Below are 27,986 nucleotides of genomic sequence, written 5' to 3'. Positions count from 1 at the left end.
AGGAGTAGCCTCAGAATGGGGACTTCGTCTTCCTGCTTCCAGCCCTGTTGCCTGCTCCAACAGTTTGTGCTTGTTCTTCTTTGCCTTCCGTGACAGAGCCGTCAGGTCGGGTAAGCGGGGGTACCTTGTCGCCCATCGTGCCGCTGCCCGTTTGCAGGTACTTCGTTGCTTGCCAGATGTTGGCGTCGTCGGCTAAGAAGTCGTTCCAGTGTGAGCTTTTCTGTCTGCGGATAGCGTCATGGTACTCCTTGGCCGCATTCCTGGCTCGCTGTTCGAGTTCTGGTGACGTTTGCCTCATCCTTCGTCGAGCTCTCGCCTGGTTTCTCCAGAATGTATAGGCCTGGCGGAGCCGTGTCAGGTCTGTTGTCCACCACCGCTTGGCGTATGGTGATGGCTTGGCTTTGTGCGTCAGGCCGAAGACCGCTTCGGTTACCGCCGTCATGAGCCGGTCCGTTTGCTGCTGGACGCTGCCACCCTGGGGGGTATGCTCGAGGTTCGCTGCCACCCTGTTCCTGATTTCTGCCCAGGGCGCGTCCTTGAAGAGGAACCTCGTCTCGGTTTGGCGGTCTTCTACTGCGATGTCGAATGTCGTCTCGATCGCTCTGTGGTCAGATCCATGGTCGCAGGGGTGGATCCGGCAATTGAGTAGTTGCTCTGTTAATTCCGCTGAGGCCAGTACCAGGTCGATCGTACTTTCTGCGTCCCCTGACTGCCATGTTTTCGTGCCTCTTGGGAGGAGGCTGCAAAGGGAGTGTTCTTCCGTGAGGTTGATGATGCGGTCTCCCTCACCTTGCCTCAGTGGTGACACGTCGTCTCCACCCCAGAGCTGGTCGTGGCGGTTGAAATCGCCCGCCAGAATGATGTCCGTCCTATTTCCCGTTCCGTTTCGGAACCTCCTAATCAGCCGGTCGAGCTCTCTCATCGCCACTTCCAGTGTTTCGTCGCTGCCTCCCTCCACGTAGACTGACACCACCAGCACCACGCGGTCTGGGAGTCGGATCTGTGCTGCGGTGAGGTCTGCCGACGGCACTGGAATTTGCTCGGCCTCCACATCGCTTCGTACCCATAACATACTCCGAATCGGCCATCGTGTCTCTCGTCTTGTCGTTGGTATGAGTTTTGTCCAATTGTGATGACTCATTGGCATCATCGCCACCGAACCGTCAATCAGTCTGGCATATGGCTCGGAGATTGCCAATGTTGTATAGTTCTTAAGCCCCTCGTCGTTTAGCAGACTCTCTTGCACTTCTCTCCGTTTGCGGACGTTAAGCTGAAGGATCTCAAGCGTTCTGGGTCCCATTGTGCAGCTAGCGTACCCGACAGTTCTTGCTGAATGATTCGTGTGGTCCTCTGCAAAGCATGCACTTCAGGACTGCGGAATGACAGGTCTTGTGGTGATGACCCTGTTCCGCACACCTTCCACATACCTGCGGCTTCTTGCATGCGAAGGCCTTGTGGCCCATCTCTTGGCATCTGTAGCATTGGGTTGGGCCCTCCCGGGGCGCGAACACGGTCGTGTAGGCGGATTCTCCGGCTAGATGGAAGTAGTGCCCGTCTAGAAGTCGCCTTGCTTCGCTACCTTCGTCACGTAGACGACCATCAAGCCGTAAGCCTTGCCTGTGTCCTTCCTGCTGAGCCAGGCAATCTTCGCGATGTTGACGTCGTTCTCTGCCCCAAGGGCTTCCATTGCCCCTGGCAAAACGTTCCCGTCGGCGTCGAGGACCGCTGTGCGGTTAGCATTGTCGATCCTCACTGGGTAGAGCTGATCCCTCAGCACCCGTACGCCCGGGACAGTGATCTTTTGTGCTGCATCCTTGACAATCCTGGTCTCGTTTTCGTCTCTACAAACCACCTTGACCCGATCCGGGTTCCGGGCCTCCTTTACAACCGCAGCGCAGCGCCAATCTCCCATGTTCTCTAGTGTCCGGACCTCAGCCTCGATTGCTTTTCTGACATCCGCCACCTGGACTTTGTTCTTTTCGTTTTCCTCCGCTCTGGATGTGTCGATGGCGCAGAACATCGTGTCGGTAAAGGATGAGGGTGTCGTGTTCGACGAGGAGAGGGTGCGTACCCCGCTTGGTTGGCTTGATGGTGGGGTGCGAGCGACTTCGGCGTACGATGCTCTTGCGAGCATCTCGTTTCGCTGTGCGTTGAGCACCTCTAGGAGTGTCTGTAGCGCTGTCTTCCCGGTCCCAACCTCGCTGTTGGTCGCGTTCCCGCCTCCTAGTGCGCGTGTTCCTCTCGAAGCGATGGTCCGCGTAGCATCGCTCGTAGTCCTTCTCGACGCGGTGGTTGCGTCTTCGATCGATTGCATGGCTTCGCGAACTTTCGCACTCGGTTTCGGGGCGCGGCTCGGTCGCTTCAGCGGGGATGGTTGGTCCGCCACCTCGACCACGATCTGGTCCTGCGCCGACCCCGCCATTTCGCCGTCCTTCGGCAGTCGATGTCGACAAAGGATTGCGACGCCCTTCTTCATTTCCCACCACGTCACGTGGGTTCGCGATCTGGAACCCTAACCCTTTTTCATTCCATGATCCTTGTGGTAAACAGACGCGTTCCACGTAGTGGACAGGGGATTCCGAATTCCTCTTCAGGCCAACAACAATACGAAGAAAAGCGACAACACCATGGATGCCCTGTTCAATGCATCAGACGAGGCTGTTCGGGCCATTCTTGTTGCGCTCTGCGACGATGCTCGCGTCTACTCCAAAGCTCTCAAGTATCTCGCGTTGGTTGAGCCCAAGGGGAATCTGGTCAACCACAAGGCAGAAGGTGGTAATCCACAGGGCGGACCAAACCCTAAGAAACGGAAACTGGCCCCAACCCTTAGTATATGCGTTCAATGCGGTCAGGCTTTTTACGAGGGGACTACCGACAGGTGCAGATATCATGATGGTACAAAGTGGCAGCGGGCTGGCCGTCGAAGCCTACCTACCCGCATTTTCGAAGTTCATCAGGACAAGCTGACACCTGGGTTAGGCGAGCTCGAGCCCGACTATGATGGTTATTTTTGGGCAGATCATGATGAGAGATGCCATGGGGTGATCGACACGGATACCATGCGAGAAGACTTCCCCGATGGGTTTGTATGGGACTGCTGTAACAGGCTCGGTTCCGAACCAGGTTGTCAAAAGGGATACCACGAATCAAACCCCGAAAAGAAGTGTGGTCAGTATGGATCTGAAGCGGAGGATACTGAGAAGTCGGAGGACGGAGGTGAGGAGGAGGGTGAGGAGAAGGGTGATGAGGAGGGTGAGGAGGAGGGTGAGGATAACGAAGATGACGAGGATTAATCATGAAGACTTGCGCAATGGACCCCGCCCGACCCATTTTGAGACCATGTTATTCAGGTATTTATAGGTATCCTAGATCCTGAAGGGAATGCAGCCTCGGTAACACAGCACTTCAAGTTACCACCCTGTGCCCCTTCCTGCGCCGATATTTGTTCGTACCTCTACTCTCTAGCAAATGTGTCCTGTTGCCTATTCCCAAGAACTTCAGGGCCAAAGTATCACCTACTACGTGCGTAGTTAGTATATTCAGCTTGACTGTCTTGAACATTTAGCCACGGCAACATGGCTCCAATAAACGATGAGACCCGTAAACCAAGATGACCACTGCGATGCACAATGTAGTCCACATACCTATAGAGGAGCTTGGCACTGTAGGGGGTTGACACCTTAGGTTGTCTTTAGCACATTTTTAGCTAGTTCCGCCGCGAGTATCGAACATCGTGAGAGATGGATTGAACAGGTAGCTAAGCACATATAAGTATCTAAGTGCCCGATATTTATTCCAAATGGTCAAGAACAGCTGTTAACAGAGATTGCCGGCTTTGGCACATCTCCAGTTGGCGATAAACTAGATTCCACGCCGCGGAAACCTCAAATCTGCAAACTGGGAGCGACCCAGAGACAATAACTTCCATGGACTCTTCAACCTGCGATTCCCTGTCATGTTCCTTTTCTCAAGTCCGATATGTTTGTTTAGTCGCAGACTAACGCCTGGTGCATGAGCACCTCTCCCTCCCCCGGATCATGGGGTTGACCACTTCCACCAGTTCAGTTGGTGAAAATTTGAAAAACCGGGCAGCGGGGTTTTAACCGCAAAGCAAACTGCCCTGCCAGCGGTGGTTGTTGTTATCAACATGCAAGTTTTCGACGTCCCTTCCAACATACTCTGATAGGGTTCAATGTGATAATTTACCGCTTAAAGCATCCCTTAGTTAGCTCAGATCTACCGGCCGCACAGTCTCGGAAGCGGCGCTTCTTCCGGTGTTCAATCTTGGAAGTCTTGTCAAGACAAACAAACCCCAAGCATCTTGTCCCCTTCATCGCTGTTTAGAGCAAGGTGGATAAGCAGCACCCGAGGAAGATGGCGGATGAACCGAGCTCTAAGTTCTGCCCAGTCAGTGCTGCTTCAGGAGGTGATATCCACCCCTGGTTTTCAGCATCCCCATCTTCCCATACTACGCAATCGCCGCCGAGAGCGTTGCTATGCTGTCGGATCGGGGTCAAAAGGGCCCAATAAACACAAAGTTCAAGCCGGACCGGACCCGGACAGCGGTTCTGCTTAGGTATGTATCTCGTTCACAAAAAAAGAGTCCGTCTAAACCCGAGTGGAATAGATGAGGAGGAAACATAAGAGAGATACTGTTTGCTGTTGAAGAGGGCATCGCACTGGATAATTCTATAAGTTTACTCTTAATTTAGTTTCTGTTGGACTGTTTGGCTCTTCTCAAGAAATCCATTGTGCTGCATCGCGGTTTGCGAGGAGCAGACACTTCCACCAATCTCGTTTTTGTCGAAGTGAATCCAGCAAACATCTCGCCGGCCGAGAATAGGTAAGCACCCTCCCAGTGGCCGCTAGCGAGGCCCGGGGTTGCCCCGCAGGGGGGACAACCGCGTTTGAATCCTTCAGTCGAGTTTTCACTGAAACTGGGGAAACGAGCCAGCTGAGCACCCGTGATGAAGAATCCACCCCACCACCAACGAGGACCCCTGCAGGAGTCAATTAATTACGACGAGACTGCAAGAGTTGGACGCTGCGCCTCTAGCGCACTTGAGAGTGATTGAATCCAAAATGTGGAGGCTTGGCGTATCAAACAACTCGAGGCACAGCTAGACGGCAACTGCCCACCTGCCATATCGCCATCATTTTTTCCCCGTTCTTCTTTCCCAAGCAATGAGGAAGGTGGCTGCATCTTCTCTTGAATCGTTCTCGAGCATGTGCTGGGGTGATTGTTGATTCGACTGGGAATCTACCTACCTACCCACTGATGTTGTCTAGCCGAAAGCTCGAAGACATGCATTCGGATCGGGAAGATCTGCCTGAAAGGACTTGGAACAGAACGGGCAACACAAAGTACCCCAAGATCAGAGTCAGTTACCATCCAACCCATGAGGCACATGTAAACACCCAACCACAACTGAGTGGGGTGTGGCCCGGGGTAAACAACCTGGAACTCGGCATTGCATAGCATACAGGTGGAAAGCCTGGCGGAATCGCGCTGTGATTTCGGCATCCGGCGATTTCTGCTCTGTGATTTGGACAAACGGCTTGCATGCTCCCGCCATGATTTGCGTTCCTGTTTCGTAGCTGTGGCGTTCCTGCTGAGTCTTCCGTGTGCCTAAATCGAAACTCCATGGCGCCAAGCTGGGCCGTTGTCCTTGGCGGACTAGATCAGTCAAATCGGCATCGGGGAACTGGAACGTCGGCAATTTTTGGCTTCCTCCCGATGTCGAGGGCTCGGCCTTGGCCCATCTGCCGTCCTTCGACACTGGCACTACCTGACACCAGGTAGTCTTGACTCCTCAGTTCAGATAGCTTAAGTTGCCAAACGCACGCTCGAGGCGGAGTTGTGAACCAACATCCTCGGTGAGTTCAACCAACAGACTCTTGGCAATTCGAGCACAAATTGAAAGAGGCGCGAAACCTTCCATTTGAAGCGAGAGCAAACCCCAGTTCCTTGCGACCAGACCGGAGCACTTGATTGGGGGTGATCCTGCATGTCCGGATGGGGACAAGGCAAGCGTGGGATGCAATATATAGACGGTAAGGCGGGAGTGTTGCGGGGTTCGCTAATATGGACGGGTCAATGGGCATCGCTGTTGACACATGCAAAACGTCGCTCCTTTCCCCTTCGCGATCCTCTTCCTGTCTGTTGGTTCTGATGGCGGCTCTGTCGGATCTCTCTTGGCCGCCACAGGCTTGGCCACTGTCAGCCGTTGGATGGCTTGCGGACCGATTAGAGATGGCGAGGAGGACACGGCTGCGTCTGACAAGATTGCGGATGAGATGGGGACAGGGGGAGGAGATCCGTCCAGCGGCCCAGGAATGAGCCAATGTGAGAGGTTGCGGTTGTTCGCTTTGCGCTAGCGGGACGAGACTGCGAACGAACCGGCTTGGCATGTTCAGCGTGGCATTTAGCCGGAGGAGACGGGTTCCATTCCTGCAAGGTTCCTCCAATCCAGTGGCTTGACAAGCAAGCTTCGAGGCGCCGCCCCGCGAGTGCCAAGGCGATGCCCAGGCTGGCTCTGGGCTTCGGTACCTGCCAACCACGCAGTGCAGGCCCGACCATCTGCCATTGTCCGAAATCGATCAAGGCCGCCGCTCCGTGGTTGGTTGCCTTGGTCGCGGGGTCACACCCTCCCTCGCTTGTTCCGTCTGTCTTGTTTGTGGACTCGCGTCGACGAGGAGTGGATGCTGGAGGTGGAACTTTCACCCCGGAATTGCTACCCACCTCCCGCCCCGAGGTAACTGCGGACATTTTTGGCGTGGTATACGCTAGCGACAACTCTCAACAGCGGATACGGGGCACGCTGAGTGGGAGAGGAGCAGAGAAACACGGGAGCCCCCCCCTTGCTCCGCGCGAGTACACCGTGGCGAGCGTGGGTGGCACAAGGGGGGTGCTACCCACACAGGGAGACAGGTTGGGGTATTGGGGAATCATGGGGTCAGTCCGACCTTCTCCACGGGGAATCGCATCCTCACGATCCTTGCAGCCCCGCTAGAGAGCCTCCTTGAGCCAACCGCAGTCCGACTCTCAGGCGGGACCTAACGGCATACCCTCCCTGTTGGGATGATGGAAAGAAAGGCGTTCTTTTCTTGGAATGGGGGAATTGGGGAAAGCGCCAAAAACCCCTTCCCGGGGTCGTGGATCGCCTCTGCAGCGTCGTATATTGGACCCATGGGCGCGGTTGGAATAAAGGCAGCCTTCTCCTGCGGTTCTCGACAGACGGACGCGTCCTCTTCTTCCTCATCTCCTCCTCCTCCAGCTCTTCCACCAGTCTCGCTTTGATACCGGGAGACCGTCTGGACCAGCGAAAATGGCGATCGCAGCCGCTGCCGAAGTCGGCAAGTCCGACCCCATCATCACTCGGCTTGCCAACGAGGACAAGAAGCCGTTCTACAAGAAGCCGAACTTGCTCTTCTTGTACCTGATGCTCTTCCCGACATGCATGGGTATCGAGCTCACCTCTGGGTTCGACTCCCAGATGATCAATGCGCTTCAGATCGTCGACTCGTGGGTCGAATGTAAGTACCTAGCTTTAGCAGCAGCGCCACCCCTTGCTCATCCGGGCAAAGCTGACTCGGGTCGCGTCCAGACTTTGAGAACCCGCAGGGTGCCCTCAAGGGCATTATCGCGGCCGCTTACTCGCTCGGTGCCATTCTCTCGCTCCCCTTGATCCCCATGGTCAACGACCGTTTCGGCCGCCGGTGGTCCATCTTCGGCGGATCTTGCATCATGGTCATCGGAGCTCTCATCCAGGGTTTCTCGGTCCACGGTTAGTATCTTGTGTGTTCTGCGCTGGCCGCTTCAAGCTGACCTCGCCCGTGACAGTTGGCATGTACATCGTCGCTCGTATGATTCTCGGTTTCGGAATCCCGACCTGCATCGTTTCTGGCTCCTCGCTCATCGGCGAGCTTGCCTACCCCAAGGAACGCCCGGTCCTGACCTCGCTTTTCAACGTCTCCTACTTCGTCGGACAGATCATCGCTGCTGCCATCTGCTTCGGCACCAACAGCATTCAGACGCAGTGGGCTTGGAGAATCCCCTCTCTGCTGCAAATCTGCCCCTCCTTGCTACAGCTCACCTTCGTCTTGTGCGTCTTGCCCCTGACCCTTACCGTACGTTGATGCCCTGATCAAATGCTGACCGTTGGGTCCACCGAACAGCTTTTTGCCCGAGAGTCCCCGATGGCTTATCACGAAGGACCGTGCTTCCGAGGCACAGGCCATTCTCGCCAAGTACCACGGCGAAACCGACCGTGGGGCTGAGTTCGTTGCCGCCGAGTTTGCCCAAATGCAAACTGTCATCCGGCTGGAGGTTGAGGCGTCCAAGAAGTCCTGGTTGGATCTTTTCAAGACCGCCGGCATGCGCCGCCGTCTTCTAATCACCACCATGCTGGGTCTCTTCACCCAGTGGTCTGGCAACACTCTGATCTCGTAAGTGGTTACAAACTGCCTTTCGTTGCAAGTTCCATCGTGCAATGGGCTTTTGGCCAGGAACTCGAAGGACTGACACGAGCCCCCCCGTTTAGGTACTACCTCGGAGATCTCCTCAAACTCATTGGGTTCCAGGACTCGCAGTACATTCAAAAGATCAACGTTTCCATTGCGTGCTGGAGTTTGTTCTGCGGCGTTGTCGTTTCGCTGCTCGTCGTCAAGATCCGCCGCCGTGTCATGTACCTCGCCTGCACCATCAGTCTGTTGCTCTGCTACATTGCGTGGACCATCTCTATGGAACGTGCCCAGACCGCCGAGCAGTCTGGCCACCCGAACCAAGCGGCCAACATCGCCGTGTTGTTCTTCATCTATGCCTACTCTCCTTGCTACAACATGGGTTACAACGCGCTCACCTACAGTAAGATCCCCATACTAACTTCGGCCCGTTTGAGATTCGAAACGCTAACCATCCCGCAGCCTACATGGTTGAAGTTTGGCCTTACGCCGAACGCTCGAGCGGTATTGCCGTCTTCCAGCTCTTCGGTCGCCTGGCTTCCTTCTTCACCACCTTCGTCAACCCGATTGGTCTCAAGGACGTCGGCTGGAGGTACCTCATCTCGTACTGCTGCTGGCTCGCTTATGAAGTCGTTTTCGTCTACTTCTTCTTCCCCGAGACCCACGGCCGCACTTTGGAAGAACTTGCCTTCAGTATGTCCCCCCCGCCTGTGACCTGCCCATCTTCAAACCACGCAACGTATCTAACACATGGCAGTGTTCGAGGACAAGCGTCTGGCGGACGAGGCTGTTGCCGCCGTCGAGAAGGTTATCCAGCACGATGACGACGTGCCTATCGATCAGAAGCAGGCCACTGCCGAGACCAAGGAGAATGTGCTTTGAGTAGTCTCTTCCCTTGTATCATATCAGGCGCGCGAGACTAGGAATGGTGGTGGAATACCCAGTCATTACTTAATAGGAGTGGTGACTTGCTTTTGAGAAGATGCTTTGAGAACCTTGGGTTGTTGTCGTTCACCCGGGCCATACCATTATGTGGACAAACTATGGGTTAACATTGGGTTGGTCTCGGGTTTATATTCTTTGCCATTGAAGTATAATTTTACGAAGCATCTTGCTCCCCGCCTACCCCTGCGCGAGCGATTCCCCTCTTTCTTGCGCTTGCCCACGCTCCTTGCATCCTCGGGCTCTGCACGTGGGGCCCCTTCTTCCGAGCAGCCTCGATTCATCAAGGATGACTCGAAGTCTCGAGATGCGGCGTGCCGAACCCAAATCTGTGGGTCTTCATTAATTGGGTTGCATGGAACCAATGCTGATCATGCGCTATGTTTCGGGCTAATCCGTTATTACCAAGGATCAGAGTTCTGGAAGGTGGATGATGGACAACCCACCATTCTTGATCTCGGTATGGGAAAATGCCACGGGATGATACCTCTCCAAATTGGCCAAGCCCAAGCAACAAGCTCCTCCCCGCGCGCGTGTGATGTTGAGAGTATAACCGTGGTCCGTTTCTCGGGAGACTGGAACAGTTCTCGCTCGTCCAATTCTCCAGCTTGTCTCCCTCCACGCTGAAGTAGATTCCTCACCTATCTTCTGAGATGCATCTGGAGACTTGCTTGGTTACCCTCTTCTCCGCGCCGCTTTTAGCGGTCGCGATCCCGACCAGTAACCTGGTTACCGGAGAGCAAACTGGTCTCCTCGCAAGACAACGGCAACCGCCCCCCCCTCCGTGTGTCCGGATGGACCCGCCCCCTACGCAGGAAGAGACAGAGGCTCGGTTTAACGCATTTGTGGAGGTTTTTGTTGGGAAATCCAAGAACCTGGCAAAAGCATTCGAATACATTGCTGAGAACTACATCGTACGTCTACGCGCGGCTTTCTGTGTTCAAAAGTCTGACTCGTTGGCGCTAGAACCACAACCCTGCGGCACAAAACGGGTCACAGTCCGCGTGGGATATTCTGAGTCCTTTCTGGGATCAGTCTCCACATACCTATATCCGCTCTACCATCGAGGACAACATGTCTTGGGTCAATTATAGATCTGGTGGTTTCGGAGAGGTTGTCGACCGGTTCCGGTGGGATGCAGGTTGCATCGCCGAACATGTTCGTTATCATTCAACCCCCGGCATTGTGCTAGGGATGCGATTGTTGGACCATTTGAAGAGGCTAACGTCTGGGATAGTGGGATCAAGGAGAAGTATACCCGACTTCGTAAGCAGCATTGAGAAGTTTTCACTTTCTAGCCAGGTAATGGTTGAGGGATCAGGACAGGGTCGACGGCGACAGTCATGGCAACAACGAGAATTTAGTGGCGCCTGGAATTTTAGCTTGGCTACCAATTGTGACTTTAGCCATCAAGTAAACAGAACACAGCTCACGGCGCCAGTCCAGCTGTTGAGCTAGTCGTCCCTTCACAAGACGCTGCTATATACAGGCTCTTCCAAACCCTCCTCCCCTCAGTAGGTATGTGTTGAGTTCACCAAAGAGCTGGGTCCGCCTCTTCTTTCGTCGTTGCGATGGCAACCTTGTCGTAAAACACTTGCCGGAACCCCTGAGTGCCCTTCATGCCCTTGTCATCGTGCCATCCGTTCGCGTACAGACCGACACGGAATTGGAACGGAACGTCTTCGGATACGGTTGTGGCAACGTTCTGTTCGTCCAGAACCTTCTTGTCATCAAACCACAAACGTAGAAAGCCCGTGGCCTCGCTCTCCCAGCGGGCTTGAATCATCACCTTGTGCCATTCTCCGGCAGTGAGTGTTACATCGAGGGGTAGTTCCTTCGTCTTTTGGTCACAAACGCTCCCTGACTTTAGGCGGGTGAACAGTTTCGTCCCCTCGGCCCAGAACATTGTGGTGGGCATGAACGTATCACATTTGTCGAAAGGCGCGATGAACTGCGCCAGGTCGTAGCTTTGCGCGGGGTCAAACTGCCAATCAGGCGGGAGCCGGAAGGCAAACCCGTAGAACCGTGTGTCGCCGTGCTTATAAGCGTTCAGGACGCGGACCTCGGAGTGGTAACGACCAGTGTAGGATTCGTCAAAGGTTTGGGTCATGACAAGCGCCGGCGGCTCGTCGAGAAAAACATCGGTGACCTCTTTAATTTCTCCGTTATGCTCCGTTTGGGTCCCGCCCCAGCCGGTCAGAGTTCCTCTGTTGTTGAAGATTTGCTCAGCCCGCACTGCGGGCCACGCCGTGAGGAGAACGGAGAGAATGATGGGGAGGACCATGATCAAAACTTGGGGTTGATGTTTGGAGAAGATGAGGGGCTGAGGGGTTTGCTTTGATCGTTTTCAATGGCTGGAATAAATTGGGGCTGATGGATCTGCTTGCTGAGGTGCACAACTCAGAAGGCATTGAAGCAGTGTGACTCGTCGGTCTTTATATGCATCTTGTGAAGGAAACAGAACCCGCCATTTATTTTCTGTTATCGTATCTTTGAGACTTTGAGCGCGACAGCGCATACGCAGCGACGCCATAAACTTGCTAGGAGTTTCTAGATACGAGTATCGTTTTGATCGAAACAGTCAAAACCAGCCGGGCCCGCCGCCTTGGTGACGCCCAGCAGTCCTGCCAGTGCTGAGTGGGTGGAAGCCGTGAGGGCGGCCAGGGCCCACAAACTGGATGGTAATACATACCTCGTACCGACCCGATGGGATGTACCCCGAACGTGGAGCTGCGATTTGCACTCGTCTATGTAGCGTATTACGAAAATAATATCATCGGCCAAGGAGGCTTTGAAAAAAAGATGCCATTTCTGCATTCATGGAAAAAATGAGTGTCTTCGTTGACATCGCTTGCACGAGACACTCGCTGTCAATGAGTGGTCGAGAGGCGTCCGCCGTTTCGGTTTGCTGACATGGCCGGCGCTCCTGTCCGTCGGTCCCTTTCCAGAACAAGGGCCGAGGCTTCACACCTCCAACCAGAAACAGCGGCCTTGCAGGGGGCCAAGGCGAGGGAATGATTGATGCTGATTCGCACGTTTCGTTGCAACCCAGATGGCGGTTTGTCACCTAGTCAAGACTGTGTGCAGCTCGCAAAGCAATGATTGCGTCCCGATCGTACTCGTGCTTCCGCTTCATGGAGTCGATGTACATGAAAGTGTGCGGGCAGCCCAGGTATCTCTTGATCGTGGCCTTGTTTCCGCCGGCGACGAGCTTCATGGCATATGCTTCCCCTTCGTCCCGCAGTGGGTCAACCTCAGCTGTCCGAATAAACGTATCGGAAAGGTTGCTCCAGTTTGGTGCTTCGAGCGGCTCGAACCACCAATTAGGCCACATATTTTGCAATCCGGGAAGTGCCTCTTGTGGCATACACAAACGACCAAAGTACTTGATGCGGGCCCACGGAAGTACTGGACCTCGGTAAAACTCGTGAAAAGACGGGAAGGGCGATTCGGTATAGTAGGTGTAGGCGAGTCCTCTTGTTGCCGGCGTCACAGACGCCATGCAAAGCTTCAATGGGATACCGGCATCGCGGGCCATGTGTTGTAGTACCAGGCAGATGTGTCCACCAGCCGATATACCGCCGATCGAGATGGAATCAGGGTTAATGTTGAGTGCGGTGGCCGACTCTCGAACCTACCGTTGGGGATGAGAAGAGGTTAGGCCTAGTCAGGGGAGGAAGCATCTCACCCATTTCAAGGCATCCCATGCGTCATGTATGCATTTACCCCACGTAGTTTCTGTCCTAGTTAGTGGTTTCTGTGCGTCTAAGAGAAGGCTACCGGATGTTGGGTTACGCACCTGGACACAACCGATAGTCGACATCGACCACCGAGACCCCCGCCCCCCTCATGGTGAGACAGAGCGTGGCCTCGGTATCTAGATTACCGAGAACGAAGCCGCCGCCTACTCAACCGAGTTAACGAGAACCCGCAAAACGTCGGGTGTTGATAGGAGGATGACTCACCGTGAAAGTTTAGATGCACAGGGTACGGGCCAGGACCATGTCTTGCTTCATCCGGACTGTAAACCCGCACGGGAATAGTGGCACCGTCCCGTGACAGATAGTTGGCGTCGGTAACCCCTGGATATCCCGATGTGTCAAGAGCACAGGGTGGCTGATACACCTCTGGGTGTTCACGGACATGCTCGATGGGAGGCTGCACAGCTGCCTTTGGGGGCTGGTTGTTAGCAAAGTGGGCGAGAAACTCGGGATCCAGTTTAGCAAGAATGTGTTCTTCAATGAGCCCCTCGATGGCCCCCCAATCCTGAGCGGGATCAGGTTTCGTGGTCTCGTCCCCATCGTTGCGTTCGGTTTCCATCCTTGCGCTAGGGTAGATACAGGAACGTTGGCATCAGACGGTGCGGCCGATTCACGTTCGGGACCCCGGTCGTTTTCGGTCGTGGAGTTGGACTTGGTTATGACACAATGGATTGGCTAGGAGTTGGATACTTAGTCACAGTTGGCGGTTCTGAGGAGCCAAGTGGGCGGTTTAACCTCTTCGGAGGGGTTGATATCCCCACATGGAAGTCCACAGCTCGTGGTTTCCGTCAATTCCCGGGATTCACAATTCATGTCCCACAAGCTCGGTTCCTTCCGCCCGACGGTTACAGGAAATGGAACATTGGGGGAAATACCCGAAAGGCCGGCTTTCAGCAGCGGCTAGCAGCGGGCCTCAAGTGGTTAACGGCGGGGGTCGATCGATACACACATGCAGATATGCATCACAGGCAAGTTAGGTACTTTACAACCACGATACCACAAACTCGGCGTGTAACAAGCCAAGTTGTAGCCGGGAAGTGCCCGTACTGTCGAGACTTGCCCATCAGCGTGTGAACCGGACGCGGCTACCGGCGTCGCCGTATGGGGCATGCACCATATGTATGTATTCTTTTAGATCCACCCGGAAACAGGGGCTAGCTGACCAGGATGAAGCCAGAATCAAGGCGCGTACACTAATCTCCTACCATGAGTACAAGTGCGGGGTTTGTTGTTCCAGTCGTCGCCTCGAGAGATGAAGCCTGGCACCCCTCAGTCTTCAACAAAGAAAGCAATAACACCAGACGGCGGCGGGGCTAGACACTTACAAAAATTGTAACCCTCTAGTTCAATCAATCCCTAGATCAAGATCTCAAACGTCGCTGGCCCTCGGCTCTACTTGATATGTCGAGCCACAATCTCAGCGCCACTGACCGTCTTCGGAGCCGCCAACCGATCCCGACACCGGTTCCGGCCTATCTTCCAACAGCGGAATCACCTCTAACAGTCGACACGGCTCTCTACTCCTCGGCACAACAAGCACCGCGTGTATTGCTTGAGGAATTCACTCTCCCGATCCGCTCCGGCCGCGCTTGGAAAGCGCCCGCTGGAAGCATCGTCCGGATCAGCACCCCCGAGGGCTCCCAGGTGGGCGACCTTAATATTTGGAATGCTCATAATCCTCGCGAACGTTTTTGGGCCTCGCGAACCCGGCAGCTACATGCGACACACGTGTCGACCTACGACAGACTATGGTCCTGTCTGCCATACATGCGGCCCTTGGTAACCATCATCTCGGACAGCTTGGCGTGGTACGGGGAGGATGAGCACGGCGGCCGCGTCCACGACCTCCTTGGAACCCGTTGCGATCCGTATATCAACACGGTTTTGAGTGGCGGAGAGTATGATTTCCATTGCCACTCCAACCTAACCCGTGCGATTTTGCCCTTTGGGCTAGCCGAATCCGATGTCCACGATGTCATAAACATCTTTCAGGTGACAGGACTGGATGCGGAAGGGAGGTACTTTATGAATCCGTGCCCGGCAGCGGGTGGGGATCACCTGGAGTTTCTCGCAGAACAAGATATCCTGATGGCTCTGAGTAGGTTTATCCAACTACCATCGTATATTAGTAGGCCACATCCCGTCTAACAAGGACTATAGGCACTTGCCCCGGAGGGGATTTATCACTATGGGGTTTTGGTGCTGATAGCGAGAAGGAGATGATAAAATGCTGCCGCCCGCTCAAAGTCGAGGTATTTCGTCTAGCTGATGAAGACTTCCTACACGAAGCCGGTTGGCAGCCGGCTGAGCCTTCCAAGTACGGGGGGAAACATGGGATGGCTGTCCCGGAAGGAGAACAGGGACGGGCAGGAGTGTGAGCATAAAGCGAGAAGACAGGATAGATACCGAAGAAAAGTAAATTCGACGTTGCCCCAAGCTCTTCATCTCCCCATGATACGGTGATTCTCTAAAACTTCAAGTCTCGACGAATATCGACCATGTAGAAAGCAGGTACCTAGGGAGTTGGATCACAGCCCGGGCTCAGCATCATAGTTAGCCGCAGCCTGTCTCTTAATCTTGTGCGGAACGCTTCACAACAAATGCACCTCGATCCATGGTGTTGATGACAATGACTCCACTAGGGAAGAAGGGATAGTGACTCCACGACCCAGTAAAGGTCACATTTCCACCACCTGGGAGATGGTCATCTTCGGGGTGAGTGTCAAAGAAGGCGACCTCGATAATGCCTTTGCCCGTTGGGTCTGAAGACACGGAACGCAGATCGAGGATACTGAGTCCCAGCCCATAGTTACTCTGGTAAGAAAAGCCATCCTTCACGAATTGGTTGTGGTCGATTCCCTTCCGCAGACCTTTGTAATGGCCGGTTTGTTTCGGTGATTCGAGAGAAGAAATGTCCCAGATATATGAGATGGGATAACCATCGGCAGCAAGGCCTGACTTGTCGAACTCGTCGTACTCATCGTCGGTAATCAGGTACTGCTGCCATTGGGGGTCCAGAACCCAGCCCTGATGGGTGTAAACAAAACCTTCGTATGACGTGTTCGAGATGACTTTGATATTCTCCTTGTCGCTGACATCAAAACTGCCACTTCGCGTTAACCCTGCTGTCCGTAGGTTTCAATGGTATACACTTACATTGTCAACGAGTCTTCGTCGTACCCGTAACAGATATCCCTCCCATCGTACTTTGTATCAGGCCCCCTGTATACGATACACTGGGCGTCATGGACATATCCGTCGGCACCCGTGCCGCCCAAGGTCCGGGGATTGGACGGGTCCGTCAAGTCGAAGAACACGAGCCCCGCGCCAAGCGGCCCGTCTCGAGGTTGAAAGCCCGTTGCCACGCCGTAATTCAACTCTTCATTGGTAACAACGTTGTGCGAGCGGCCGAGGGGGAGACCTTCAGCCCAGAATCCTGTGAGATCCTCCTGATTGTTGAAAACCACGGGACTAGATGAGTCAACATCGAGAAGCTTGCTCAGGTCAAAGATCTGGATACCGTGGCGCTCGGCCTCACTTCCAATGAGGATGTAACTTTTGTATCCTTTGATTTCGCGCCACAGCGAGATAGGGGCTCCATCATATTGAGGTAAACGGCCAAGGTAGATGAGCTTCCCCCTGGCGTTGACCTCGGCAAAAGCGGTGCCATCTTCCTGAGCAATGGCAACAAACTCGCGGCCTTCGGCGCTTGTCCAGCCCCAAGAGCCTGCTCCTCTACCGGACGAACTGCCGAGTTGGGCATGTGTTTTGAAATCGAGGAGGTCGAGACCCTGGCATCGGAAAGTGTTGTTGGGATCGCCCGGAACCAGCGCTGCCGTGCCATCCACGCAAGCGATACGGTCCGTTTCTTCGCTAAACGTTGCGTATTGTGTCGAATCGAAAACAGCTTGCCTCGCCATTTCTCCCCATTGTCGCTACGCCGCAGTTAGTTATTGTCGGAAAGGGATCGTTTACTCCCTCACCTAAAACTCACCTCTTTTGTTGCCATGATTCGTCCATGAACAAGACCGGGGTCGTACAATTCTGTTTTGAGCTTCATGTCCACCACGAGCTCCTTCGCTGATGACAGGGCCACCAATCCCGTCACGAGGGTGCCAATATGCAAAGGTGCCATAGTGACTGGAAGAGGGTTGTGAATGCCGGCCCACAAGTTTCTGACAGTGTCGAGGTCCCTACCGGATTATGTCCCAAGAGATCTGGACAACGTCGTTGATTGCAAAACGGCGGGGCGGGAGATCAGCGGCCCATCGACTTGCTGCGGCTTTAAAAAGAAGAAGGGGCCCTCATAGATGGGCCGGAACTGTAGAAGATGTCGGCATTTGGGCTTAAACGCCGAAAGCGGCAGGTATAAAACCAACCCCAGCGCAATATGCCGTGTCTCCGGTTGGCCAAGCATGAGGCTCCTCGGGAGGGGGAGGGGGGACGGTGTTTCAATTTGATATTAACTGTATATGCTTGTGTGACCGCTTATCCTGATTAAAGTCTCCGCCGTGCACGCGGCATTGAGTGGAAGACTGAGGTTTGCTGCCTGCCAACGGCCAGTTTACGACATCACGGGGCGGCCTGACGTGACGGACTGAAGCGGAAGGTAATATAACATAGTACCAGAACTGGCAGCTAGCAAAACAAAAATGCAGGCAAGTCGCAGCGCCTCGTTGCTGCTGCTGATCTTTGGTGATAAGACAAGTTCACCGGGGGTTGGCCGACGACAATGCAAGTCACCGTCATACAAGGGAGGTGACATCTGGCCTCGACCAGCGTGCTGCGCAACGCGAAGATTAATTACCATGCATGGCAATGCGCCTCGCCGAGTGTAGGAGCTTATGTCTACACAGTATTTTGTTGGCAGCTAACTTACGTAGGTTGACGCCACTGGAAGCGGGCTCCAAGAACTCAGGTACGAATAGAAAGAAGGGCACCGCTGGAAGAGAGGTACCTACCTACTTAGGACAGCTGCTGTGTTTTGGATACACAAGCCCCGATTCTTGGGCCATCAAGGGGCGAACGAGCGTTGAGATTGAGAAGCGGTGAAACTTTCTCGCGCCAGCTTGGTTGGCCCTCTTGATGTGCACTGTCGAATGGATGGAAGGATGAACAGATGGCGAACAATCCGAACTGCACTCGGCGGTTGAGCTTGCCGAGTCCTGCTTCTGCAGGACGCCGGGACGCCGTCAAGTCGCTGCGAGGGAGACACTCGAATGCCACCTGCCGCCCTTGGCAGACAACCTTCCGTGGGGGCGGATGCGGGGACAAGCAGCGGACCAATCGAAGCACTTGTTACTCCACGATGACGACGATGTTTCCCGTGTCGTTCATGGCAAGGTCGGATTCATTGCCCTGGCCAGTTAAAAGCTTTGTAATTACCTTTGCTTGCCTTCGCTTTCGCGAATTCTGGATCCTCCCGCAGCCCCGTGCGTCAAATGGGCTGCGGCTTTTCGTGCTTGGAGACGCCGCACTCCTGCACGGCACAACGGTGTCCCCTCTCCTCTCAGGGACGCCTGATTCTGCCCCGCGATTACCCCATCACCCCTCTTCCTTGCCTTCATGAGCTTCGTCCTATCCACGGTTCGAAACACTTGCTTCTTTATTGTCCCGACCCGACGGCTTGTATCGAAAACAGGGACCCGGCGCTTCCTTACGACGTCATCGCCAAGAATGTCACAGGAATATAAGTTGAAGGGGGTTACCTCACTCGCCCTGCAGCCCGGCGAGAAGCAGGAGGTGGAAGTTGAAGGCCTCGAGGCCAAGGTGCTGCTTCTCAACGCCGGCGGGACGATGCAAGCGGTCGGGCCCAAGTGTACCCATTACGGGGCTCCTCTGGTTAAGGGCGTACTAGGGACAAACGGGAAGCTGACCTGCCCGTGGCATGGAGGTACATGATATTTGATTTCTTGTTCTTGTCGGGCTTTCAGTTTGCTGACCTGAGGATCCTTTTCACAGCTTGTTTCAACGCAAAGACCGGCGATGTTGAAGATGCCCCCGCTCTGAATGCTCTCCCCGTCTTCAAAACCGTCGAGCGCGATGGTTCCGTTTACATAACCGGAGACGCCGAGACGATCAAGCGAGGGCACCGCACCCCTAGTTTCAAGGGCAGTGCTGCGGGCGGCGACAAAACTGTAGTTGTGGGAGGGGGGTCGGGGGCGCTGGGCACCATTGAAGGCCTGCGCGGAGGTGGCTACCAAGGAGGTATCACACTTATTTCGAACGAGGGCTACCTGCCCATCGACAGACCGAAGCTCAGCAAGGCCTTGATGACGGATCTCGCAAAGCTACAATGGAGGGACGACGGTTGGTACAAGAGCCGCAACGTAGACATCGTCCACGACGAGGTCACCGGCGTCGACTTTGCAACCAAGACTGTTAGGACCAAATCTGGAGCGGAATTTGCTTACAATAAACTCGTCCTCTCCACTGGTGGGACGCCCAGGCAGCTGCCGCTGCAAGGGTTCAAGGACCTGGGCAACATCTTCACGCTGCGAAACGTCCACGACGCCAAGAAGATCGTTGGCGCGATCGGGGACAAAGGCAAAAAGATTGTTGTTATTGGGTCGTCCTTCATTGGCATGGAGATCGCCGTGGCCACGTCCAACGGGAATGACGTGACGGTCGTGGGTATGGAGAAGGCGCCGCTCGAACGTGTCCTCGGCGACAGGGTAGGCAATATCATCAGGAAAGGTGTCGAGAGTAAGGGCGTCAAGTTTTACATGTCAGCGGGTGTCGAGAAAGCCGAGCCATCGACGTCCAACCCCTCAAACGTTGGTTCGGTTCATCTGAAGGACGGCACGACACTTGAGGCAGACCTCGTCATCTTGGGTGTCGGTGTTGCGCCCGCGACGGAATACCTCAAGGGCAACGACGCGGTCCAGCTCGAGAAAGACGGGAGCTTGAAAGTGGATGACTCCTTTTCGGTGGCTAATCTCGAGGACGTGTATGCGATTGGCGATATCGCGACACACCCTTACCGCGGCCCGGGAGGGGAGGGCAAACCCGTGCGCATTGAGCACTGGAACGTAGCTCAAAACGCAGGCCGGGCTGCTGCAAGCCACATTCTTCAACCAAGCCGCACACCAGAGTTTTACACGCCGGTGTTCTGGAGTGCCCTTGGGTCCCAGTTGCGGTACTGCGGGAACACGATGGCTAGTGGCTGGGACGATGTGGTTATTCAGGGTGACCCAGAACAAGGGAAGTGGGTGGCGTACTATGCAAAGGGGGATACGGTGGTGGCAATGGCAAGTATGGGCATGGATCCGGCGATGGCCCAGTGTGCACAGCTCATGTCACTCCACAAGATGCCCAGCAAGGCCCAACTGCAGGGCGGTTTGGACGTCTTGAGTGTTGGGCCGCCGCAGTGAGTTTGTGCCAGAGTTGTGCACAGTCGATGAATTGTGCATGCGAAAACTTAGCTAGCTAAGCCCTAACCCTGAAGCTTTCTGTGCTCTGCCAGTGGGATCGCAATGAAATTAACTTCGTGGATATTTGACCACTCCAAACCATCAGGCCACCAAGCCGTCTCCAAACCTGCTTCGACTATCCCGTGGCTCGGCTCCAGTGGTCCGACATACACTTCTCTAATAACTTGTACGTCCGTCGGCCAAGGAAGACATTTGGATTCATTGCGACGCAACTGCCGTCGCAGGGACATATCTGATGGTTGCCAGATTTTGACGCGGGCATTTGAGGATTTGGCGATGGATCTCTTCACCCTGCTGAGCTTGGCAGTCCAGATGCTGGCCTTCTTCTTTTCGCTTGGCCTCCTCTCCCTGCTCACCGTCGCCATTTACAGGCTCACCCTTCATCCGCTAGCTCAGGTCCCTGGTCCTAGAGCCGCCGCCATCTCCAACATTTGGCAGGCCTGTTATGTTCGCGACGGCCGGGCCCGCGAGTTGGGGAAAACTCTTCACAAGAACTACGGCCCCGTGGTTCGTGTGGGGCCCAATGAGGTGTGGTTTAACTGTGGAGAGGCGTTCAAGCGTATCTACAGTATGCGGCTTCCTTGTCGTCGCCCCCTCAGTTTGCTGTCTCCGCAGGCTAACATTGCTCAGGTGCTAGGAGCAGCTACGAGAAATCCAACTTCTACTGTTAGTGCCAACCAACCGCCCCTTCCTCCTTTGGATAAGGTCACCGTCTCTGAGGTTTTGGTAGTGGCCACGGCCTTGAACAAGCCCCGCCTCGACTGGAAGCTCAACGCACACTTCCCGGACACACTTGACTTCCTGTCCGAGTTTGATATCAAGCGGTACAAATTGCAGAGACGGCTCAGCGGGCCTTTATATTCGGCATCCAACCTGAAGAAATTTGATTCGGCTGTCGAGGAAGTTACGAAAACCGTAGTTTCCGAGCTAAACGCCCTCGACGGTGCCGAGGTAGACCTTAAAGAGTGGATGCACATCATCGCGGTCGAGTGCCTTGGAGCCGTGGTCCTCTCCTGGTCACCTAAGTATCTGAAAAATAGGTCGGACGGTGATACAAGTACCCAGAGTTACCTTGGCTGGAGACGGAAAAGCGTCTTCGGGCTGTTTCCGACCGTCACGAAGATGTCATTTTTATCCAAGACCCTAAGCCGAGTTTTCTCCAATCTTTGGGGAGTGACGTTCAAAACGCCCAAGAACTTCAAACCTTTTTTCACAGTAAGTGAAATTTCTTTTGGATGCCGAGTTCCTACTTCTCCCTAACGTCAGTTGTAGCCTGTGTACCAGAAAACATCGAAGCGCATTGCCAATGCCCTTCGTGACCCTGACCATAAAGGTGTGGGAAAACTGTTGGGCAACGATTTGCTAGGGGACCTCATCCGCCTTCACCAGGAACGCCCCGACTTTAGGGAGAATTACCTGCGCCGTCTTGCTGTAACGAATTTTGGTGCTGGCCATGAAACAATGTGCTCAGCGCTTACCGCCGCAATGGCCATGATTGGAACTCACACCGAAGTTTTGCGCAAAGTAGTGCAGGAAGTTCGCAAGACGGCCGGCTCACCGGCTCATGGCAACGCTAGCACTCAGTTGCCATATACGCAGGCAAGTATCAAGGAAGCCCAGCGGTTATATCCCGTCATTGGAATGTCACTTTCCCGCCGGGTTCCAGCAACTGGTTTGGTTCTTGATGGCCGCTTCTACCCGGCCGGCACTACTGTCGGATGCAACCCCGTCGCGTTACACCTGAACGTCGATCTTTTCGGTGACGACGCCGGCGAGTATCGGCCAGATCGGTGGTTGCAAGATGACAATCCTCGCATTGTCCGCGCAATGGAAAGGACGAATCTAACGTGGGGAGGCGGGATACGAACGTGCCCGGGGAGGCATATTGCGGAGTTGGTTATGCACAAGGTGGTCTCTACATTGATAAAGGAGTTTGACTTGAAGATTACCACGTTACCAGAGGAGAGCGAGATGCCGTGTTACTTTATGGCGATGATGACGGGGGTAAAGGCAAGGTTTTTACCTGCGATGAAAAATGGCGGTTGTATATAAGGGCTAGTTCTGGGACGGACTCTTTAGCACCTAATGTCGCACCTTGGTATTCCCGTTGGACTGCTTTTGGCTACCAATTACTTGCGAGGCAACTATTGTAACAACATTGAAGGATATAATATAGTGATCTGGGTTATGTCGGCGAGGATGAGATCTTAATGATGCTTTTTACACTGAGCTGCTCTTGCTACACCCAGCAATTTAAGTGTCATGACACGTTGGACGGGTTGTCGCTTAGGGACTAGTAAAGGTGCTTAAAAGCCGTATTAGGTGGCGGTAATCAAGCTCGGCCCATTTTAGCAGATCGAGATACAGGTCAAGGTTTCGTTCGGCTAACGCCCCGTCTCCCCGTTCCCACCTCTCTTTGACGCAATCACTCGGAGTGATCTGATGTCATCGGAAAGTTCGCAGGAGGTGTATATGGAAAAGCTGGGTCTGATCCATTTTATTCTATTCAATGAATAGTTTCTCATCTCTTCGAGCTTTAGGGTATCTAAGCGCTACACATATGCCAATATCTCCGCCGACCATGTCGCTTCACCGAATGGTACAAGTTCAACGTCGATGCCAGCTCCTTCCAAATATAGGTAGGACAACCATCGTCTCCCCAAGGATTCTGCCATCCCACCGCGGTATGATCCCTCAAGCATACAATGTCTCAACCCTGCCAGGTAAGAGCCCAGACAACATGGGTGGACCTGGCGGCCAAGAGCATTACCCAGAGAGCGCTCCATTGCGACGGTTAGAGCCCTAAGCCCGGTTTTATACGCTCATTGTGCTGAGTTTTAACGCTTTCTAATACTAGGAGGTACACTATCACCACCATATATGGGGTATTCGCTGCTTGCTTCGCCTTAGTGGCTGTTAGGGCTGCTAGACTGAACCCGAATGCTGGCTATGTTTTAGTTCATGATTCTTCGAAAGGAGAGCTTGACGATGTAAAATATGTCAAGGTGTCAGATTTGCCAAAGTCGGCATAAAAAGATCTTTTCCATGCCTCCCTGGGCGCCGTGTTTATGTGTATACACTGCTCATTTGGTTTTCCTTTTTCTCTTTGCGCTAGATCTCGGCTTTTAAGTTCCCTTCCGACCTCCGAGTTCCATCTCAGCTGATAGCATCTTAGAATGTACGTCACTAGCGCCGGAACTCGTGTTTGGAGAGGGGGTCATAAGCTGATTCACACTGCCTAAATTTAGGTCTCGAGTTGCTCGACCGGAAGAGAATTGGTCCGCCGTCCGTCAGCACAAGAAGATCAGCACATCATTCTCCTCGATTGAGCGAGGCGACCAGGCGTCCCGCCAATGGCGCCTGCCAAGCAAGAAGCCGTTCCGTTAAGAGGTCATTGGCACGCTGTAGCTGAGCCCCGTACATCCTTCACCGTCTTTCAATACGAGGTCTCCTCGTGTCCGGTCCTGGGCACGCAAGAGTAGGGAATGACGCGTTGTATGAGATTGAGTTGTTATATAAGGGCGAGAGGTGACACCTATTTCTGCGATCCTGAGCTCAATTTGAACACCACCTCCTACCTGCCGTTATTCTTTCACTTTCGAGCCGATCATCACTGAACACTCCGTTGTGTACCCGCTTTCTCCTTAAAAAATAAAATAAAAGAAAAATGCAGTTCCTTCAGCTCATTGTACCTGTTATGGCAGCGTCGCTGGTCGCCGCAGCCCCCGCTATCCTCGAACGTCAATTTCAGATCGGCGACATCCTCTATCCGTCCGGAACCTACCGCAGCTGGGTCCAGACTGGCAACATCGTCCAGGACCCACAAGATCAGCTGCTCGTCGTCAAAAACGGCGTTCCTGCAGAGGAAACAACCGCTATTGTGACTTTCGACTTCCCTACGGACTCACAGGGAAAGAAATGCGAGCTTATCTTTGAGCTTTGGGGCGATCGGGACCACTCCACAGGGACTCAGACCCTCGACCTCTTTACCTACACCGACCCCCCCACGGTTCTCTCGGACCTTGCAGCACAACTCAAAGGCAGGGACGTCCACGTCGGTCGCATCGCCGCCCCGTTGCAGGCGAATGCCACTTGGACGCAGTCCTACCATGGTTACCCGGTGATAGATTGCCCGGCTGGACAGCATCTTGGTTTTCAATATGTTGGTGTGGGTGATGCGGTGGAAATTCGCTGGGACATTGGGGTCACTGGGCCAAGGTTCCGGATTCACTATGAGTGAAGTGTGGTGCTAAAAATTCATTTATTGCTCCGGTCTTGGAGAAGGGCATCGATAGATGAGAAACTAGCGGAAATATTGAACTGGGGCGCGGACCTCCGTGTCAGGTGACCAGAAGACCAGGGGACCAGGAATTTTGATTTTCCGCTTTTTCGTTACGTTCTTCCGCCCCCTTCGGGGGCGTCCTTGTATTTAATCAGAGGCTTCGGCCCTCTCAGGAGTTAGGGGGCAGACAGGCAATTCTATTCTTTTTCTACACTTGCAGAAGTGACTCCTTTCGCGGTCACTGTGACCGCGACCCACTGGCCAGAGGGCCACGCGCGAAGGCGTATCGACAACACGATCGTAGGATCCGTGGCATTGAAGGTTGTTTCCTGAGTCATCTCCTCTCATGCTGCATTGACATCACAACGAGCGTGGCACGTGACCAGCGTTGGTGGTGTGTGTGGTTTTGAGGTGTATCACCGCTTTAATATTAGCTGGATGGATGGATGGAATTTATTTCGCCCGGAGGCACTGGGCCTATAGGGCCTTAGCACGCTAACTACATTCGGATCAAATCGGTTTGCCTTTAACTCGTACAAGCCCCCTACTTCTTCCCTCTTTCTCGCTGCACCATTTACCTCTTGCCTTGGTTGTTGTTAGCAGATCAACTTGGAGGCTACTTTCTCCAAGTGTTCAGCGTCCTATCTTCAGCAGCTAAAGCGGGACCTGCTGGTTAAGGCTCGTGGTTGAGGCTCGTGGTGTTGAGTGTCGGCTTCTTCTACTGTGACTGGTCTAGACTCTCCTCCTCATTCAGCTCCAGCCTTCCTGTTGCCATTGCGTATTTGATCGTCGCCCGGACTGCCTTCATATCTGGTGACCAATGCCTTGTATCTGATGGCGCTTTCCCTCCCAGATAGAACGAGAGGCTTCCTCGTCTTGCCACTGTGCATTGCAGCATGTCTTCCCTCAGAGCTGTCCATCTCACGCATCGGAAAAGAAAGTGTTCCACTGATTCCCTCGCTTGTCCACAGGCACAAAGGTCTGACTCGACCGCCCCAATCCTGCTCAAAAAACCGTTCAGTCTCGCCATTCCGGTTCGGAGCTGCGCCAATACGCAGGCCTCCCTTCGCTTCAGCTTGTCATAGAGATGGCGCGTGTGCTTGCCTGGTAGTGCTGCGTCCATGGCCTTTGAGAACTTGCCCACGCTTACAGGTAGAACTCTTGTCGCCCGTTGTCTTTCCATTGCCAGCCTCATCGCGGTAGACTTGGCCTGGGGTATTTGGGAGTCGGGTGTGCGTCCTTGCTTCGACGCTCTCTGGGCTGCTGCCTTGGCATCTGACCCCAGCGCGAAGTCAATCTCCGCTGGTATCCACAGAAAGTTGACCGAGTTCCCTCTTTGTCGGTGCAGCCTGGCCAAGTCGTAGATTTGCCGTATGATGCTTTGGCCGGATTGCTGCCGCGGCTGTCCAACTGCTGCCAGCGCTGACTGGTTCCTAGTGATCACGGTGATGTGCCTGTGGCAGATGCTAGCCGGTAACTTCTCCAGGGCCATTGCGATGGCTGCTAGCTCTGCTGTATATGGGTTCTGCTCTTGTCCCAAGAACAACAGCATAGTTTGTCACAGTCTCGCTAGTTCTGTTGAAGAGAGTATCCCGTGCAAGGCCGCCCATGCCCAACAATGCCCTTCTTTACGGATGAGCTGGTTGCGATCACGATTCCCGAAATTTTGTTGACCATCTCGGCCGCCTTCCCTCGATCGGCTTCGAGCGTCGGTCGTAGGCGAGGTACCCAGGGCGGGACGGCGTATTCCTGGATTGTCTCCATCCGGTCGACTCGTACTCCTTCGGCCACGCGGGCAATTTTCTGCAGCGGAGATACGAATCGTACGGTGGTCCGGACTTTCTTCATGGCAAGGGGATGCGTTCCGGGTAGCGTGTGGATGTTGATCCACAGACTGGCTGCCGCCTGGGCGTGTCGTTCTCGTACGGGGTAGATGCTCGCTTCAGCTTCCACCACGGCTGTTGCCGCGGTTCGAAAGGCTCCCGTGATGGCCAGGGCCCCGATCTTCTGCGCCCTGTTCAGCCAGCTCAGTGCCTTTTCCCCGCACGCATGCATCCAGACATTGGCAGCGTAGTCCATGACCGGGGCTACTGTCGCAACAAATAGCTGTCTCGCTGTCCGCGGGGAAAGCATCTTCAGTCTCTTCAGGGCCAGAGCGGCTGCGAGGCCCTTAGCTGCCGTCCTAGCAATGTGCTGCTTGTAGCGGAGTTCGCGATCCATCACGACACCTAGGATTTTCGCACTTTCCTTCGGTTTGACCACTTCGCCCTTTGACCGAGAACGGTTGTTCTGAAAATCGCTCCATGTTCCTCGTGAAGTGTATGATGGCTGTCTTTTCGCCTTCAAACTGCGCACCGCTCCGTTTCTCCCAGTCAAGGGCTTTGTCGATGATAGCTTGGAATCCAAGCCTTGGATTCCAGTGCGGTTCGACTCCGCTGACGGGCCCGTTACCCAGGCAGTGTAGTCGTCCACGAAGGCAATTGCGCCTCCGTTCGCGTCGATCTTGTGCTGCACTAGGTCGGCGTTGAAGAAGAGGAACAACACTGGAGACAGCGGCGATCCTTGCGGAAGACCCGCTTGGGGCAGCTCTTGCCGTCCAGATGTGAACCCGTTTACGGCAATGGTCGCTGTGCGCTTGGAGCAGAAGGCGTCGATCCACTTGACCAGGGATTCAGGTATCCCTCTTGCCTTGAGCCTCTGGAGAAGCCTGTCTTTGAAGACCCCATTGTATGCGCCCTTGACATCGAAGCTGATCAGACTGAGCACTTTCCTAGCTCTCCATGCTTTGTAGATGTGTTCCTGAAGCAGAAGGAGAGCCTGTTCGGTCGAGCGTCTCTTCCTGGCTCCGAAGTGGTTGGCGGGTAGAAGGCCGCAGGTCTCCACAGCATGGGATAAACGCTCCGCAATGACTGCCTCCAGTATCTTACCCAGCGTGGAGAGCAGCGAGATGGGTCTCCAGGACTTGGCTAGAGTGTATTCGCTCTTCCCTGGCTTCTTCAATGGGATGATCTTGGCATTCCTCCACTGGCTGGGGATGTCGCCGTCTCGAAGTGACGTCCGGAATAAATGGAGCACCCTGTCTTTGACCACTGGCCAGAGCTGTCT

At 54.3% G+C, this 27,986-nt stretch overlaps 11 protein-coding genes across 11 annotated transcripts in view; 4 read left to right on the top strand and 7 right to left on the bottom strand.

The window, feature by feature from the left end:
* Positions 1-10: 10 nt before the first annotated feature.
* CHGG_08345 (uncharacterized protein) lies at positions 11-2,422 on the bottom strand (the record flags this gene model as incomplete). Its single annotated transcript, XM_001226271.1, has 4 exons — positions 11-573; positions 790-1,307; positions 1,428-1,534; positions 1,589-2,422. 4 exons carry the CDS (start codon positions 2,420-2,422, stop codon positions 11-13), a joined length of 2,022 nt encoding a protein of 673 aa, XP_001226272.1.
* Positions 2,423-3,059: 637 nt separating this feature from the next.
* CHGG_08344 (uncharacterized protein) lies at positions 3,060-3,293 on the top strand (the record flags this gene model as incomplete). The annotated part of the gene is made up of 3 exons (XM_001226270.1): positions 3,060-3,082; positions 3,165-3,168; positions 3,222-3,293. 3 exons carry the CDS (start codon positions 3,060-3,062, stop codon positions 3,291-3,293), a joined length of 99 nt encoding a protein of 32 aa, XP_001226271.1.
* A 2,389-nt stretch (positions 3,294-5,682) lies between these two features.
* Positions 5,683-5,942, bottom strand: CHGG_08343 (uncharacterized protein; the record flags this gene model as incomplete). The annotated part of the gene is made up of 2 exons (XM_001226269.1): positions 5,683-5,789; positions 5,846-5,942. 2 exons carry the CDS (start codon positions 5,940-5,942, stop codon positions 5,683-5,685), a joined length of 204 nt encoding a protein of 67 aa, XP_001226270.1.
* Positions 5,943-7,328: 1,386 nt separating this feature from the next.
* Positions 7,329-9,345, top strand: CHGG_08342 (uncharacterized protein; the record flags this gene model as incomplete). Its single annotated transcript, XM_001226268.1, has 7 exons — positions 7,329-7,536; positions 7,608-7,787; positions 7,844-8,105; positions 8,179-8,448; positions 8,544-8,866; positions 8,926-9,156; positions 9,221-9,345. 7 exons carry the CDS (start codon positions 7,329-7,331, stop codon positions 9,343-9,345), a joined length of 1,599 nt encoding a protein of 532 aa, XP_001226269.1.
* Positions 9,346-10,936: 1,591 nt separating this feature from the next.
* CHGG_08341 (uncharacterized protein) lies at positions 10,937-11,689 on the bottom strand (the record flags this gene model as incomplete). The annotated part of the gene is made up of 1 exon (XM_001226267.1): positions 10,937-11,689. One exon carries the CDS (start codon positions 11,687-11,689, stop codon positions 10,937-10,939), a length of 753 nt encoding a protein of 250 aa, XP_001226268.1.
* Positions 11,690-12,472: 783 nt separating this feature from the next.
* CHGG_08340 (uncharacterized protein) lies at positions 12,473-12,943 on the bottom strand (the record flags this gene model as incomplete). Its single annotated transcript, XM_001226266.1, has 1 exon — positions 12,473-12,943. One exon carries the CDS (start codon positions 12,941-12,943, stop codon positions 12,473-12,475), a length of 471 nt encoding a protein of 156 aa, XP_001226267.1.
* Positions 12,944-13,832: 889 nt separating this feature from the next.
* CHGG_08339 (uncharacterized protein) lies at positions 13,833-15,544 on the top strand (the record flags this gene model as incomplete). The annotated part of the gene is made up of 4 exons (XM_001226265.1): positions 13,833-14,099; positions 14,197-14,285; positions 14,576-15,264; positions 15,327-15,544. 4 exons carry the CDS (start codon positions 13,833-13,835, stop codon positions 15,542-15,544), a joined length of 1,263 nt encoding a protein of 420 aa, XP_001226266.1.
* Positions 15,545-15,737: 193 nt separating this feature from the next.
* On the bottom strand, positions 15,738-17,301 carry CHGG_08338 (uncharacterized protein; the record flags this gene model as incomplete). Its single annotated transcript, XM_001226264.1, has 3 exons — positions 15,738-16,269; positions 16,323-17,101; positions 17,161-17,301. 3 exons carry the CDS (start codon positions 17,299-17,301, stop codon positions 15,738-15,740), a joined length of 1,452 nt encoding a protein of 483 aa, XP_001226265.1.
* A 1,541-nt stretch (positions 17,302-18,842) lies between these two features.
* On the top strand, positions 18,843-22,651 carry CHGG_08337 (uncharacterized protein; the record flags this gene model as incomplete). The annotated part of the gene is made up of 7 exons (XM_001226263.1): positions 18,843-18,984; positions 19,128-20,535; positions 20,685-20,765; positions 20,971-21,167; positions 21,230-21,265; positions 21,330-21,814; positions 21,872-22,651. 7 exons carry the CDS (start codon positions 18,843-18,845, stop codon positions 22,649-22,651), a joined length of 3,129 nt encoding a protein of 1,042 aa, XP_001226264.1.
* A 1,384-nt stretch (positions 22,652-24,035) lies between these two features.
* On the bottom strand, positions 24,036-24,746 carry CHGG_08336 (uncharacterized protein; the record flags this gene model as incomplete). Its single annotated transcript, XM_001226262.1, has 3 exons — positions 24,036-24,063; positions 24,292-24,456; positions 24,508-24,746. The coding sequence occupies 3 exons, from the start codon at positions 24,744-24,746 to the stop codon at positions 24,036-24,038; spliced, it is 432 nt and encodes a 143-aa protein (XP_001226263.1).
* An 853-nt stretch (positions 24,747-25,599) lies between these two features.
* CHGG_08335 (uncharacterized protein) overlaps positions 25,600-27,986 on the bottom strand; it is a gene marked incomplete at both ends in the record, with an annotated part of 3,159 nt that continues 772 nt past the window's right edge. Inside the window, 2 exons of the mRNA XM_001226261.1 lie at positions 25,600-26,406; positions 26,556-27,925. Of these exons, the coding sequence (XP_001226262.1) occupies positions 25,600-26,406; positions 26,556-27,925 (2,177 nt within the window). The remainder of the gene's footprint in view (positions 26,407-26,555; positions 27,926-27,986) is intronic.

The sequence above is a fragment of the Chaetomium globosum genome, genomic scaffold (assembly GCF_000143365.1).
Source record: "Chaetomium globosum CBS 148.51 scaffold_6 genomic scaffold, whole genome shotgun sequence".
Classification (NCBI taxonomy): Eukaryota; Fungi; Ascomycota; class Sordariomycetes; order Sordariales; family Chaetomiaceae; genus Chaetomium; species Chaetomium globosum.
This window is presented reverse-complemented; position numbering and strand designations above follow the sequence as displayed.